This window comes from Carassius auratus, chromosome 2 (genome assembly GCF_003368295.1).
Source record: "Carassius auratus strain Wakin chromosome 2, ASM336829v1, whole genome shotgun sequence".
In the NCBI taxonomy this organism is placed as follows: domain Eukaryota; kingdom Metazoa; phylum Chordata; class Actinopteri; order Cypriniformes; family Cyprinidae; genus Carassius; species Carassius auratus.
Window position 1 is genome coordinate 4,492,230 of NC_039244.1, and position 17,552 is coordinate 4,509,781.

At 35.5% G+C, this 17,552-nt stretch overlaps 1 protein-coding gene across 2 annotated transcripts; it reads right to left on the reverse strand.

Annotated features, from left to right (window-relative positions):
• Positions 1 to 534: 534 nt before the first annotated feature.
• Positions 535 to 17,008, reverse strand: LOC113113386 (endophilin-A2-like). 2 transcript variants are annotated; one of them, XM_026279541.1, is made up of 10 exons: positions 16,798 to 17,008; positions 12,061 to 12,129; positions 11,160 to 11,232; positions 10,167 to 10,310; positions 8,617 to 8,750; positions 8,327 to 8,485; positions 7,052 to 7,155; positions 6,546 to 6,679; positions 4,209 to 4,253; positions 535 to 2,735 (listed from the first exon to the last, which is right to left on the reverse strand). In XM_026279541.1, exons 1-10 carry the CDS (start codon positions 16,840 to 16,842, stop codon positions 2,542 to 2,544), a joined length of 1,101 nt encoding a protein of 366 aa, XP_026135326.1. In that variant the 5' UTR covers positions 16,843 to 17,008; the 3' UTR covers positions 535 to 2,541. The 2 variants fall into 2 exon arrangements, with proteins under 2 accessions (XP_026135326.1, XP_026135335.1); XM_026279550.1 differs by lacking the exon at positions 4,209 to 4,253 and having other exon boundaries at positions 2,542 to 2,735; positions 16,798 to 16,842.
• Between the last annotated feature and the right edge of the window lie 544 nt (positions 17,009 to 17,552).

The window sequence follows — 17,552 nt, forward strand, 5'->3', positions numbered from 1 at the left end:
TTAACAACTTTTATATTATAAGTAACACTATTGTATTAATAAGGTTTTTATAAACTCTTTCATGTGTTAAGATACACAAAATTATTAAAATAAAAAGCCTATATAAATTATTGTTAAAACAGTATGATATAAAATAGTGGTTCTCTAATATTTAACAAAATTGATAATATTAAAATATTTATTATTATTATTATTATTATTATATGTTTAATAACAAGATATACCATTTTATAATTTATACACATACACACGTTTTGAAAAACATGAGGTTAGTAATGGTTTGACAATTTAAATTTTTGGGTTGAACAAATCCTTTAACGTGCCATTCCAGTAACGCAAAACCTGAGATATAGTGAGCAAAAAAAAAAAACCAAAAACAAAAAAACAACAACAACAACAACATTTGACCACTTGATTGTCGAAAGCATTCTGTAATTCCTCAACTCCAGCTCCAGTCCAATCGTTCTACTTCACGCTCACCGGAGAGAGAAACCCACTCAAAGTGATCACTGCCCAAGAGAAAACACACACATATATAGTTTTCCACCTTTATTTAAAATTAAAATATACAATGTTCTCTTATCCCTGCACATTTTCATAACAAAACATAAATCACAAATGGATTATGCAGGAAATACTGATTCAAAGAAGCATTATTTCTGAAACACTTTCTAAAAATATATATTTTTTTAGATTTGAGGTCGAACAAGGTTAACCAGGGACAATAGAGGCACAAACAAGGTTTCCATTACATATAATACATTCTACACATAACAGAATATGATTACTTTCCAGTGTAGTGTCAGCAACATCAGAGCACATGTAAGAGGCTGAGAGTACAGTACTACAGTACGAGGTAAAACAGAGTTACCAGAGCAAGACTCGAACCTGAAACCTAGGACCAGCATCCCTCAACCCCAAACACAATGACGTTTATACTTCACAAAAACTCATCACACTGGTTCCTTTCGGCATGAAACTACTGAATCACATGAAATCAGATCTGCTGACTAATGTACCTGTGATCACACGAATAAAAGAGTAAAAAGGCACATTGAAGGAGGTGATGGCTGAAATCATTCTTTCTGAACATGCTGTGGTATATCCTGATCTACAGTACGTACCAATTATGATGCACAACATTGATCATTACGCTTTCCAACAGCTCTGATTTTCTACTTTTTTCACTACAGTAACTCTACACCGATTACAACCTGATCCCAGTTTTCACCATTCCCTTGTCAAGATCCCAGGAATGGTTTGGGGTTAAAAACAAAACAAAACCAAATCTGAAATATAAACCGATCCAAAATGCTAGATAATCTAAACCAGTCAAATCTTTCCTTTTGTCATCTAAAACTATGGCATATGACTGTCATTCTAACATTGTCCTTAAAAAAAAAATTGGAAATATGTAATTGATATTTGCAGTGATTATAGACGGTTTCTTCAAAATAAAGTAGTAGAAAGTTGAATATCGTTATTGCATTGAAAAGATGAGGAAAATTCACAAATACAAAGATATAGGAACCATGTAAACATTTGCTTGGTACGGTTTATGCAAGGCAACAGATTTCAGTGGTCTGCACTTTAGGCAAGAATGTTCAGAACAAAACATGTTGAGTATTATAAATGAATCCCAGTGAGTTTCTCTGTACAGAGGATTACAGCAGACGAACCTTTTCCCTGAGAAGTAGAAACTGAACCAAGATCAGTGGTTAGAGGAACTTCGCATTTCCCTCTTTGAGGAAGTGGGAACAGATTAAAGCCATAATAACCCAGAATGAAAACAATCTGGACTTAAAAAAAAAAAACAACAACAAACAATAACAAAAAAACAATAACAAAAGTGGTTCACGCACTTTTGTGTGTGTCCTACTATAGTTCTAAGAAACACAAGAACAGTTCAGAAGGAGATTTGTAAAGGTTCCCCTTTCTAGAAAAGAGAGCGAGGGATGGAATCATGCAGAAAATGAATGTAAAAATGATTGTTGTGTACATAAACATAAACTGGTACTTCTGGTTCGCATTTGGAACAGCATGAGGGTGAGACACTAAAATTTTATTTCTATTTGAGTAAGCTATCCCTGTTGACTGTCATGTAAAGAAACCGCTTTATTTTTCTGTTGACCTTCCTTTTTGTTTTGTTGTTAGAATCAACTTTGAATGAGTAATTAATGCATAATAAGGTGTTATACATAATTGTGGCCACTAGAGGTCAGTGATTACCAACAGAAGACACTTCTTTGTAACATCAGTATAGGAAACTGAATATGAAAATAAAATCCATTTGAATGAACTCTTACAAAACAGATTTATCTTTGACATCTTCTCAATGATGTTTATTGTACTTTGGGGAATGCTAGAGTTTTCTATGATGAACTAAAACTCTTGACCTGAAGCCTAAGTAACAAATAATCATTCAAACTCGTACTGTATATTATTCCAGCATTTCTTTCAGGAGGTCAAAGTGTCAAAATTGTCCCCCTATTCCCTGTCCTGTACCTGGAATTGCACTTCCTCTTCCTGTTTTGTGTGAGATCAGTGCCGCAGCGGCACCATAACCTCTACGTAGTTGCAGGGAAACAATCCGGTCTGCCCGTGTACGGTTCCCTCGAACCAGTTCTCGTCTATTTGATTGGTCAGTGTGATGACGTCACCCTCGTAGAAGCCAAGCTCTCCTTCGTTCTCCGCTTCAAAGTCATACAATGCCTTGCAGCATGGCTGATCTGTCACTATGGAGACAGAAGATTGCATTAGAACAGAGCAGAAAAAAGATGAAGATGCACAGAGAGAGGGAGGAGGAGAAAAGGTAAACAGAGCGAGTGAAAGAGGACAGATTACTGGAAGTACGCATAAGGAACATCAAATTAAAAGGGCCTTTTAACTGGAAATATTTAATAAAGTATTAGCAAAACTTTATTCATAAAGATGCTTTTTAAAATCATGAATACAATTTCAAAAAAGGTTGTATCATTTCTTATTTTTATCAAGCAGTTTCCATAATAATGAAATTCCAGGTTAATACAAATAAAAAAAAAAATCATTATATTAATATATAAATGCATTACATTTGTAAATTGTATTCATTTGTAAAATTCTAAACAATATTTTTACATTTACACAATATTATTAATATAAACAATATATTATACATTTAATTTTAAACAATATTATATTTTATATTAATTATTTATACACTATAATAAGTAACAAGGTGTTGGTTTATATTTAGTAAAAAACTTGTATTTCCTATATACCGGTATTAAGAAAATATATTTTACTTACAATAATCTTGGCAGTCAACACTAACAATTTGTTGTAGCTTCTTTCCATACTGTGCTAATTTCATGTGAGACAATATTTAACATATCTAATAGTTCTCTCTCCAAAGAACCTCTGACTGGTACCTTTATTGAATAGAAAATGAAGAGACAGCCATTTGTATTCAACTTGTGAAAAGTGCCAATGAAATTAAATTATGTCTTTAATAAAAACTGACATATACCAAACATATTTAGCATTATGTACATGCAATACTGCATTTATGCAAAGGTGTGCCTTGGTTTAATTAAGAAAAAACAAAACAGTTCTGCTACCTCCAAACACGCAGGCTCCAAAAAGATCAATACTAGCTCTCAAGCAATCCAAACCCTCCGCATGCTAGACAACACTCAGTGAACACTTCAAATTGAACCACCTTAATGCTAACTTAAAACATTAGCATTAACTTATTGGTATCACTGCTAATTGTGGTGCATGTGCTGCCTATTTAGCTCAATCCAAATCAGTCACTGATAAAGTTCCATATAGATTAGGATGCTGTCTTAGAAGGCAACCTATGTAGGCAGTAGACAGCGAGGCAGCTTGTTTGTGTATCTGTGAGATGTTCTTAAACTGTTCATGCAGATATTAATAAACGACTCATTTTTTAGCTAAACAAGCTCCCTGGTGGAGAATTCAACACGTGGCAGATTGAGCACTTGTTGGATTTATCTTATGAAGGGAAACTAAACGCATCTCACACACAGAGCATCTCACACACACGAGTGATGTGTCTGTGCTCATCATGGGTCTGTTATGTGTGTGTGTGCGTTTAGCAGGTGGCTGATTCACATTATTTTCACTGAGATTTGAAGCTTGAAGAAAAAACTTGCATAGAATAAAAGCTCTTCACTATGTCGAGTGTGTGTTTGTGTGTGACTCACTTCTGCGTTTCTGATGGGAAGATGGGCTGTTATAAGAGTGGGCCGCTGACGTAAGAGAAAGAGAAACAATAGTCAGTCTCTGCGTGGCTCCACACACAGTTCACACTGAAACCAGCTGACACAGACATCCATCCACACACACACACACACAGCACGACAAGCTCATCTTCACACAGAGTGCACACTACATGAACTGTGAATTATACCAGAACGTGCTGTACACTACAGAGCACACTGCCTCGATACTATATCCCACAATGCAATGCATCAGTGTTGTTATTGTTAACAAGAGCAAAATGAAAAAATAGAGCAATTTAAAATTGTTACATTGGCAACTAAGTTAATGAAATACATTTAAGATGAAGTGCTAAAATTACAAAAATAAAATAAAAACAAATTAAAGCGAAACAGAAATATAACAAAATAATAAAAAATGGCAAAAGCATAAATCATAAACTAAAATTAAAATGATTGAAGACATTAATAAATACTATAATAGTATGTAACACTGCAATGCTCTTAATTTTAGCAATTTAATATTTGTTATTTGAAAAAAAAGGAAAATAAATAGATGAAAAGCTTAGACTTAAAACATATTCAGTTGTCATCTTATTTGTTTAAGTTAAAGTACTGCAATTACTAAAACTAAAACCAAATAATAAAAAAAGCTAATTGAAAATATTAAGTGATCCCATAATAGTAAATTAGAAAATAACTGAAATGCACTGAACTTTACCACTGATGAATGCATGATTTTAAACATCACTTTCTTGACTCCATAACTGATCAGACTCCCAGAATTCAGTGCATGTGAATCAACAAATGGCTGAAAGAATCCAAATGCTGTCTGACTGAGCAATTGAAAAAAGTCTATTTTTTCAGCATATGAATAAACTTACTTACGAGAAATAAGCATATTGGCTATAATGCTTATTTAAATTAAAATTTAAAGCGAACTTCAATTTGTTAAAAAATAATAGATATTACATTATTGTGCCTTGGAAGGCCGTTTAATAAACAACCTCAGACAGTCGGTTTCCATTTTACACAAAATCAAAACACTTTTTAGTAAGTCACCGGGTGTCTGGGCAGCCCGACTGGTGTAGGTTCTGGAAAGCCAACATTTTAAAATATGAAGTCTACACTCAGTCCACAGCGTGCAGCGCTCCATACAGAACATGTGCTGCTTGTGTCATCTCCGTGAAAACTAGAGACTTCATGAGAATGAACCTGTGCAGCATGTGGAAATCTGTTGAGCTTCTCGTGACATAAATCGAAGAATATGATTTGCATTAACCCTTGCACTTGATTAAAAAGATTTTCAGAAAAAAGCTGTAACGTGTGAGCCAAAGTATCATTCAGGAAAGCCATTAAATTGAGTGAAGGAAGGTCTAAAAGAAAGCTCCTAAAGTAAGGTCTGTCAATTGCACACGTAATGGCTTTCGGTGTTTCATATCTACCGTTACCATTCAGACTGTGACTCTATGAAAAATTCAAATCAAATCTAGGCCTCCCCGAAAATGTTGTTCAATTTACAGTTGAGTCTGCATGTGTTAAAACACACCGTCTCTGCTGTTGATTCTTTTTTTTAGAATAGTTAAACCAAAAAATAAGATGTCGATAGGTTTGTTTCTTAAAAAAAAAAAAAAAAAAGTTTAGTAAATGTAGCATGTCATCACTTGTTCACCAATGGATCCTCTGCAGTGAATGGGTGCCATCAGAATGAGTCCAAACAGCTGATAAAAACATCAATAATCCACATCACTCCCGTCCATTAATGAATGCCTTGTGAAGCAAGCAAAGCTGTGTGTTTATAAGAAACAAACCCATCAAGGCGTTTTAACATTATACTTTTGCTTCTTGCCAAAATATGAGTCCATAATTCATAATAACAGTTCCTCCAGTGAAAAAGTCCATCCCCTGTTGTCCTTTCACATTAAAATCTAGCGATATATGTGTTTAGAATGGTTTTTGAGTGTTTTCTATTACATACTGTGCTTAAAACAATGCATATTTCTCTCCCTTTTCAGACGAGATTACTTTTTCACTGGAATTAGCATTACTATGGGTTATTGATTTTTGCTGGAAGCAACAAATTTGAGGTCAAAACATTTGAATGATGGATTTGTTTCTAACAAACTCACAGCTTTTTACTTCACAAGACGTTAATTAATGGACTGGAGTCGTGTGGATTATCATGATGTTTTTATCAGCTGTTAGGACTCTTATTCTGACGGCACCCATTCACTGCAGAGGATCCATTGGAGAGCAAGTTATGCAAAGCTAAATTCCTCTAATAAAGAAACAGGCTTATGTAAATAAACAGGGTGAGCTCACCTGTGGACACGTGTGATGACGGTGCAGCTGACGGACTCCAGCCTCCGTCAGAGTCTTCTGACTCCAAGCAATCAAAATTGGGTTTGGAGGCAGGCATCCGTTTCTGCCGTGGCTGAGATTCGGCCTCGTTTACTCTGCAGAACACATACACAAACATGAACACACACACACACAGCAAAACCATCTATCAGAGGTTGAAAATATTTCACAAAAAAAATAAATGCATATATATTTATATATATATAGAGAGAGAGAGAGAGAGAACACTTGGTATGGTGCAGAGGCCATATGGAATTCTTTAATAATGTTTTTGCAATACATTTGCATTCTATTTGTAGTTTGAAAGCTTTAGTCCCCATTCAATATAACTGCATAAAAAAAATGACCATGATCATGAATCCAAATTTCATGAATCCAAGAAGAATTTCAAATTGGTTTTGAATGACATGATAAATATTTATATATGTGATGAAGACAGAGAAATATCATGGATGTTGATCTCGCACCTCTCTCTCATTTTCTGTGCCAGCTCCTCCAGGACCTCAACAGACTGTCTGTGAAACTGCAGCTGGGATTCGACCAAAGCTGTGAGCTGACTCACCTGCTCCACCTACAAACACACACACACAACACACACCCAGAGCATGACACGATGTTATTGCCTTCGAATAAAGAGCTGGAAGCTTCCTCTTTTAGGTTTCGCTGATTTTGCATCTCTATTTCTGTTACTTCACAAGGGCTTCAACTTTTAATCTCAACCAAATTCACTTTTCCTACAGAATTGGTAAACAATTTTATCTTTAGCTTAAACCTCACTAAATGTTGTTAACTTATATATGAAATAACAAATGGGACACCCTACACACCTTTGGATTTCCACCAAGAATATTATAGAAATTAAAACTAAAACTAAACTAGTTTCAAGTTTCGTTACTTGAAATAAAATGCTCCTGGAAACAGCTGGAAGGAGCTTTACATTCAAATCATAGAACACTACAAAGTTCTAGAAAATATATTTTTTTTTAATAAAAAAAATGCACAATATACGATTCTTTTGTCACTTCTTCAACAATAAGCATTCCAACTTTCGCATTTTTTAAAGATGCAATATGCAAAATACAATAAATATATTAATCATGAAAATTTGTGGTACAGTCTTTCCATGTTACTTCGATGTACACCACTGAACTAACAGACCGTTACTGCATACATGGCATTGAGGAACTTTATGTTAGCGCACATTAATGACAGTGTTTAATTACAGGCCTCTGTGACCATTGTAGCAAATAATCAGAAACATCAGAAGTGTTCACAGTCCAGTGTCGATAAAACAGACCGATAAATGTGTTGGCTGGAAAATCTCCAGCACTCACTGATGTGGATCACTGTTGCGACTGTAACCATTATACGACCCTCCCTGGTCCCAGACTATAAAAACTTTCCAATAGGGCGTTATTTAATTAGAATTTTAGTGCTGTTGGCTCAGGCAAAGCATCACTGTTGCTATTACTCATTACTTTAAGCAACCTGAAAGCAACCAAAATAATTCCAAAGCAGAATGTTTTGAATTTTGTAATTGTACTTTTCAAATTGTAATTTGCATATGGCTTTTAAAACAGATTTTTTGGCAGGCGCTTTTTACAGAAGCAATTTGTGACAAAGTCTGATTACCGTTAAAAAACAGCTAATAATAAACCACATCCTCAGTGTTAAGAATGCCTTTCAGCATTTTAAAAAGAAGATGATCAGAGACTGACTCCAACAGGATGAACTGAGCTTACGTCCGTATCCAGAAGGTTCTGCATGCTGGTTTCAGCCAATTCTTTGGACTCTTTGAACTTCTCTGCTGCTAGCCTGACCTCCTCATCCGGAATCTTCCCCTGACGCTTCTTCTTGTAGTCGTAATCCAGCCGACGGCCCTCCAGTTTTTTCAGATGATGCTGAGGAAGAATCAGAGCATATTATCATATTTAATTATATGTAATGGTCACATATTTAGCCCATGATTATTACATATTTAATGAATAAACTTTCATTTGATTTTAGAGTGCAATTGGTTGCAGTTTTCCACCTCTATGTCTTTCAGGTCCTTGTCGACTATAGTTTGGAAAGGGTCGATGAAGTTCTGTTTGACATCAATGTCTAGAGAGTCTTTCACTTCTGCCAGTCTCTTCATAGCGTCTCCCATCTCCACTAAAGCACCACCTATGGATCCGATGGAGAACATCAAAACAAAAAGCACAAAAGTGTTTTGTTAAAGGGTTAGTTCACCTAAATATTAAAATTGTGTCATTAATAACTCACCCTCATTTCGTTCCAAATGATTCATTAAAGTAGTCTATGTGACATCAGAGGGTCCGTAAGAATTTTTTGAAGCATACGAAAATACAACCGTTTCTGTCAGATAAGTCCAATTCGAGAACCGAGGAGCTAATGATACTGCGCATGTGTGATTCAGCGTGAAGCAGACTCACACACAGAGCGTCTGAACTGAACTGATTCTTTTGGTGAATGATTCTGAACTGATTTTGTGCTAATGTTATGAGCCCAGGTAAACCGAAGGCTTGAATGAAGGGCAATAATCGCCAACGATGCCATTACGTCGAGCGCAAAAGAACCGGTGAATCGTTTTCTTCAACTGGTTTATTTAATCAAACTGTCCAAAAGAACTGGTTCTCGGAAAAGAACCGAACTTCCCATCACTACTGGTGATCCAACAGCCGATGCAACCTGTTCTTGACTCAAGAATGAGTAAATCTTTTGTTCGTTATCTGGCTCGGCTCGGTGTTCATCTTCAGTTCTCTCTTCACATCACTTCAGTCAGTTTACTGTTTGAGTAAATGAATTACTCCGGGATATTGGTTTGTTTGAACTCAGAGGGAGTGTCAGCCACATTTAAAAAGTTAACAGCTTAAGTCATTTGTGGATTAAAGCTTATTGGAGATGCGAACAGTTTAAAATGATTCAGTTCGATCTGGTGAACTGGTTCAAGAAAATCAGTTTACATCGAGTGATTCGTTCGTGAACCGGATATCACAAACTGCAGTGAACGCGCTCACAACAGACACGGAAGAGAAGACTATGATGAATAAAGAAGTCGTTTTTTTAAATTTTTGGACCAAAATGTATTTTTGATGCTTCAAAAAATTCTAACTGACCCTCTGATTGATGTCACATGGACTACTATGAAGTTGTTTTTCTTACCTTTCTGGACATGGACAGTTTACCGTACACACAGCTTCAATGGAGGGACTGAGAGCTCTCGGACTAAATCTAAAATATCTTAAACTGTGTTCCGAAGATGAACGAAGGTCTTACGGGTTTGGAACGACATGAGGGTGAGTTATTAATGACATAATTTTAACATTTGGGTGAACTAACCCTTTAAAAACAAAGATACTATATTATCTATATTAAACAGTGAAATATAATAGTTTATGTTTGACAGGTCTCTAATAATAAGATGCTGAAAATCTGAATAGGTTTTGTTTCCGGTTTCACTGTGTGCTGATACATGTTGCTGTAAGAGAGATTTTTATGCTTTAGGCAAATAATATGAATGACATGGTTTCCCATTACAGTTTTTTTGTAATTGCCGGTAAGAAAGAACAGTCCTCTCACCAAAGTTGGTGTCTTCTCCCATGTCTCGGCCGTATTTGAGCATACACTCTCCCAGAAGGCCTTCTGCCTGAGGGTAGCCTGGGCTCTTCACCTGTCCCCGCATTTTAGACATGGTGTTCAACATGGTCAGCCTCGCTCTTGATGCTGCAGTACAAGACAGACAGAGAAAAAAAAAAAAAAAAAGAAAAAAACTTGTTTTCCAGCACAAATATCCAAACATACTTAAACCCTAATAGTTCCTTATTTAAAAAAACAAAGCAAACAAAGCACAGAGCAGTGTAGCATTACATCACTAGCTCACCAATGGATCCTCTGCAGTGAATGGGTGCCGTCATAATGAGAACCGCTGATGAAAACACACTGTAACAATAATCTTCAAGTAATTCACACCACTCCATCTATCAATTAACATTTTGTGAAAAGCCGCAAGAAACAAATTCATCAAGCGGATTTAATTTTACACTGTCGCTGGCAAAAATACGAGTCCATTATCTGTAAAAACACTTCCTCCAGTGAAAAAGTTGAGCAACTGTTTTCCTCTCACACCAAAACCCATCAAAATACAGTACTTGTTTAGAACTGCTAAGAATTTTTCCTCTTGTAAATGGTGCTTGATTTGTGCATATTTCTCTCCTGATTCAGATGAGATGAACTGTTCACTGAAGAAAGCACTATGGATAGAATATGCTTAAGCCACAAACAATGGTTTAAAGTTAAAATTGATGGATTTGTTTCTTACAAACGAGCAGCTTTCCACTTTTCAAGATTTTAATTGATGGTCTGGAGTGGTGTGGATTACTTGTGGATTATTGTGATGTTTTTATCAGCTGTTTGGACTCTCATTCTGACGGCACCCATTCACTGCAGAGGATCGACTGGTGAGCAAGTGATGTAATGCACATTTTTTTTTTACATTTAATATAAACCAATTAATATAAATCTTGCATATGACTTTAAATTCAGCACAAGGGGAATATGTATTCATGTTTTCACCTGGGTTAGGCTGCAGGTATTCAGCAGTTTTGCAGAGCACATCTGATATGGCTTTACTGGTGACCTCAGCCTTCTGTGAAGCACAAATGTCAGAGAACAGGTGTGTGTGTCTCTCACTGACAAGAAGTGAGAAAGAGCTGAAACAATCAAAACCGGTCACACCTACTAAAACAAAAGCCATTCAAGAAGCGGACTGATACTGATAGAAGCGGGCTCAATAGACCGTGGCTTGCTGTGGTTTACCACAGAAATTAATGCAAATAACTTGTTTAAACCAAAAATCTTAAAGCTCTTACAGGAATTAAGCAGTAGAAATGTGAGTTATGAGCTGTAAAGTTGTTTGAGAATTCATTTTGAGGTGGGGCTTCTTCTAAAGGTGGAGAAACTTCCGGTAATGCATAACTGATGTACTTTGGGAGGAAGTGGTATTAAACACTTTTTTTTTATTCCAATATAAGTGTCAAGAACTACTAAAGCCAGTGTTGTCAATATGACACTGAAATTAAACAACAGACAAGTGATTTTGCAGGATAAAATCTATAATAATGGGCTTTTAACATTATATTTAAATGGCAAAATACAAAGCCTTTGTTTGTTTATCATTTATTACAAACAATAATCCGAACATGAAGTGTGGAGAATTGGCTAAGTGGAAGTAGAAATAGTTAAAATCCTATACAATTATTTGACAGCTCATTTTTTTTCCACGATGAATTTGTGCTGGTCAGTCATTCACAGCTTTGTGTTGGTGCTAAGGAAGTTTTTAGTTCATTTTACAGTTTAATTTCTTACAAGAATGTCCTAAAAGTAGGAAGCAGGAAGTCTTTTTTTTTTTTTTTTTTTTAGCTTTTTTGTGTACTTGAATATTGGCATAGGCATGTGAATGTTAAAAATGTGTTACCCTCTCAAGGTCTTTGAAGTCCTCGTCCAGTTTGGTTCCTTCTGCACCCCCCACCTTCTCACTCATCATCTGAAACACACACGTCAGGACATCTATCAGTACAAGGACTTTCAATAGACATAACGTGTGTTTTTTGTTTTGTTTTTTTTTAGCTAGTGCTATTTACTATCCCCCTAACCCTTACACAAAGTATTTAGCCAAACTTATTTTAGTATTAAGCGATTACGAGATCGCATCCTTCAGGAAACATGCATTTCGTTTTGCTTTAGTTTTATTGAATAACCCTGCTCCTGATACATTGTGCTTTACTGCTCATGTGGGTGCTGCAGGTTCAAGTCTCTGCAACATTTCCCAAGTCTACTCCCATTCTCCATCAATTATTTCATTCACTCTCCACTATACTGTACATCCATCTAATTAAAAGGTGGTGTCCAAAACATTGCTATGCAGCTGCCAAAGTGATTTTTAACTCATTTCTTCGTGGTTGCTTATTAGGCCACATCAAGAGTTTTATTGACCACCAGCTGACAACTCAAAGTCAAACCACTTAGAGACCTAAAATCACACTTCTCCTTAGCCTTAAACTACTAACTACATTTGTGTGTACAGAAGAGAAAAAAAGAATTAACAGCCAAAGGAAAGAAATTCGGGCAGGAATGGACTCTTTCTGTTGTTTGTCAATGACACTTCCTGTTGGGGCGGCACAAATACTTTCACTCAGTTTCACACAAAAGCACTCCTCCTTTATGAGCTGAACTCTCTTCAAACACAAACACAGACAGTATGGACTATTGTATTCCACTAAACAGGAAGCCTTTTGTTTATCAAGATCTTCCCAAAGGAAAATATTCAAATGATACCAAACAGCACAGCCCATAGGAGGCAAAATCCATCAAGCTTATAATTACTCTAAAACGTCTTAGTTATCATCATTCTTGCGAATCATTGTAACGGTTTAGTTCTTTTGTTTTCACTAACTTTTCAAGTATCAGGATGCTTTATGTTTTACACGTCATTTTTATTTTACAGAACTGGTCATGCTAAAGCTGCACAAACAACAGAGTTGTGTTTGTGAGAGTTTATTTAAACAGAAGCAAACAAGCAAGTTTACAAGTAAGACTAAAAGTTGAAAGATAATAAATGTGGAAGAAACTTCTGATTGCTGCCGTACAGATTTTCACAGCTCTTTGTCTTTCACGAATATGAGCCAAATATTAAACATAACTGGTCTGTTTGTAAAACCCACACCCAGTGTTCAGAGAGGAACACATGCATCTTTGCCTGACAGCCTTTCATACAGTGGCTCTTTGAACGGCCTAACATGATTCAGATAGAGGTGTGGACACTGATAATGATCAAACAGATCACTTTCCTAAATGAGAAATGAAATACAGTTATACAAAACAGTCGGTCTCATTTTATGACTCATCTTAAAACACTTGTTTTCACTTAAAGTAATCAGAACTGTTCAGGTGTTTTTGATCAAACACATCACTCATTATCATTGTCAATGTTTGACCAATCCTGATTATTTACAATATCTAAATTTTTATAATGGACGGTAACTGATAATGATGAAAAGTTTTATAAATATTTATTATATATATCCCACAAGGTTACAAAAATTCCAAACTTTCTGTGTTCTGTAGAATTTGTATTTAATAATTGAATATCTGATTTTAAGCTTTATTGTGAACTTCGTTTTGCCTTTAATTTAAAACAAGCAGTATAATTTAAAAGCAATCACATCTAATCCTGTATGCTTGGAATTATCTTTAAACACTTGAGAAAAATAAGCCCTTTTATTTAATTAAAAATAAATCAGTAAAAATAAACACCCTAATATTTGTGCTACAAACATTTTCATAATGCGTTGCACGATGCGGCAGTCCTATGCTTTGCAATTTGCATAATTATCTCTGCCATAGAGCAAATCTGACAACTTTTCTACCAAATAGGAACAAAGGCATCAGACAGTAGGAAATACACAATACAAGAGCCCGCATGGAAACACAGTCCAGTTCATAGATACTGTGATCCAACCAGTCACCAGATATCTGGTGCAGTAAATACCCAGCAAAACTCGTAAGTGAAACTGCTATCTAAAGAAAAAGATGAAAGAAAAAAAGGGCGGGAGGGAGTGAGGGAAGAGCCTAAAAGAAAATGACCTATTTGTTGGGCATGCAGTAAACAAGAATCCAGTCTGACGACTAAACTAAACTTTTAAATTAAAGCACTTTAAAACTTTTTCAGTGTAAACACACATATTGTACAGTGTTGGACTTTTTCAAGGCAAGCAGGTGAAGTCAAAGCTGATAATGTGATAACTAGTTTGCAGCTAGAAAGCATGCTGGTATCGGACACTGAAGTGGCAAACACAATAGATGGAATATTTGCATTCAGTCTGCTGGTTTTAAATGTCTATTGATGGACGTCTTTGGCTGTTGCATTGCATCTTGCTGTTATATATTTAAAGTAAAAGTAAACGCACTCACCCTCAGGCCATGCAGTGAATGGTTGCCGTCAGAATGAGAGTCTAAACAGCTGATAAAAACATCACAATAATCCTCAAGTAATCCACACCACTCCAGTCCATCAGTTAATGTCTTGTGAAGTGAAAAGCTTGAAAAGTGTGGGAAAAAAAACCTCAAATCCATCATTAAGAGGTTTTTAACCTTAAACTGTTGCTTCTGCCCAAAATAGGAGATTTTGACAGAAACAGTCTTGTGGATTATTATGATGTTTTGGACTCTCATTCTGACGGCACCCATTCACTGCAGAATGAGAGTTTCTCTGATCAAGAAACAAACTTATCTACATTGGCCTGGGGGTGAAAACATTTTTAGCAAATTAGAATTTTTGCGTGAACCATCTAAATACTTTATAACTGTGAGAACATTTTTAGTAGAATCAGTATGCATGTTTTGTTTCTCAAGAATTTGGCTGATAACAGATATCTCAGCTTTCAGGCCTAGTAAACAGACAATATGATCCTATTCAACTTCAAACGGTGATGAGATCGAGATGGAACATGTTCTCTGTAGGCACGCGCCAAAAAGGTGAAATAGTAAGCTAATGACATAGTCTTTAATAACTACGAACAACAGGAAGTTCTGCATTTTTGACCCTGCAGGCTTCAGTTTTTATTGTAATGAAGCTCAGGGACTGTAAGTCTGACTTTAAAATGCTTGACCTGATTCTTCTGCAACATGTCGGTGCACGTCAGACTTGTTTTGCTAAAGCAGGTAAAGGAATGCAAGACTAAAAACAACTGAATGTCTGAAATTGCATGTGCTAAAGTTGATCTACGCTGTGTTTGATAAACAGGCCTCTTTCTGATTGAATGCATGATTATTTTGGAGTAGAAGACATGGATTAAAAACTAATCCAGCTAAAAAATAAGTAAAAGCACACCATCTACGAATCTTATTCGAAAACACTTTCTTTATCGGCCTGGCATGAGCTTAGAATTGTACACATGACTCAGAAGTATCTGACAATGGGATGTTTATCAACCACACAATGAAATACAGCGTCATTACTCACAGAGAACAGATAAAAAGACGCATTTGGATCAAATTACCACACTCAAGTCAACCTTCTACAACAACATTGCAAATGTTCAATAAAATAAAATGGGAAAAAAACTAAAACCTATTGTGTCAATTGTAAAAGTATTTATATGGGATTATTTCTATATTTTAGCATAAAAATCATGGTATTACAGTATTTAAAAAACAAAATAAAATAAAAAGACAATGTAAAATGTCTATTATGGAAATGAGAATTCGATTTTTGCATTAAAGTAAAGAGAATTTGAGAAGAAAATGTGCACAATCATGAATACAATATCCCAATTGCATACATACAAATTCTTATATTTTACCTCTTGTCTGTGACCTGGACATGTTTTCATACCATATAGAGGACAAATATGTTTTCTCAGCACATTACAAATTAACACTAACCATCATCTGCAGATAGTAGGGCACACGAGCTGAATAACATGAGTATTCTGCCAATAAAACACATGTGATTCACTGCTTCCTGCTCAAAACCCACAATATATCATTTTAAATTTCATCTGAACTGCTAACCACATGATGGTCGAGGTGGTGTCAGAACCAGTGTGTTCAAGTCATGATTCTCCATTAAAGCAACCTGTTAATTCTTTGATATGGAGTGTCATAGCATGTGTTATTGACTATAAAAATCTTTATAGGAAACATTTTTAGATCTAACTTTAAAGACTTTATTTGGAAATATATATGAGCTTGGTTTAGTCATAAAGTGTTTGTATTGATGCTCTTATGTAGTTATATGGCTGGCAAAACAAATTACTGGGTGACTCATCTGTGCTTTTATGCTGCAACTCAAAGCGTTTACTCATATATTATAAATTAATTTTATATATATAAAAAAATATTAAATATAAATAAAATTTGCAGTGATTATGTCTCAAAATCTAACGAGACGCCTGCATAAACGCGTTCAAAACCCAAGTTTGATGGTTGAATATGCTGTCTAGGTAGGGCGCTCACTACATTTTGAAACACAGCCGTGTTTTAACTTTTACTTTACCAGAGCAGTGGAGACCCCGGGTGAAGTAAGTCAAAACTACTTGAACTGACATAATAAATGTTTCTTTGTAACTTGCGGAATATAATTTGTGTATTGTTGTATCTAGTCTGTAAATTGACATTCGTGTAAGTTACCAGCTGACGTGGAAACACTCACCTGACTCGCTTTATAAAACTGTTTCCTTAGTCCGGCAACAGACATGTTTGCGTCGGCTCCTGTCGCTTTGACAAATTTAGATGTAATTTAATTTAATTTTTAAAATGTAACTCTAGGCTGTGGTAAAACTCTCACAAACTCCTCTTCCTGATCGGCCAGAATTTGAGCTTGCAGTGTGCACGTCACAGCTCATCTACAATGCGACGCAACTAGAACGCTCCCACACACGGCTCGCGTTTAAAACAGAGTTCTGATTGGTCGGCTATTTGTCGACGTCAGGATTCCATTACTGTCTATGGTTTAATGTTTTAAAAGCTCCCAGTACTAAGCATGTGTCATTCTTATAAGTTATTTTTGTAATCTATCTATATTAAGTATTTTATATTATTTTACTTGTATTTTGTTATGTATCTCTGGCAATAGAAAAATTCTGAGGCGTAACTATCTGATCGGATTGGTAGATTGAGTGAGTCTCGTTGCTTGCAAAAATACAAACTATCCAGCTTCCGGGTTAATCTTTATCTACCCGTGTGTTTAAAAACAGTTTAGGTTGAGTTTATTACTACGTTTTGAATTAAAACAGCAGTCAAGACAGAATTATGTAACTAAAAACACATTAAAAAGCATGTCTTCACCTATATTATATTATTGTTTATAAGTAACTGAACTGAAATAAAGTTCGCTGAAGCAGACCAATCAAAAGGGACATTTCTTTTTCAAGAATAAAATCCATCTTTATTTTTTTTCTTTTCTTT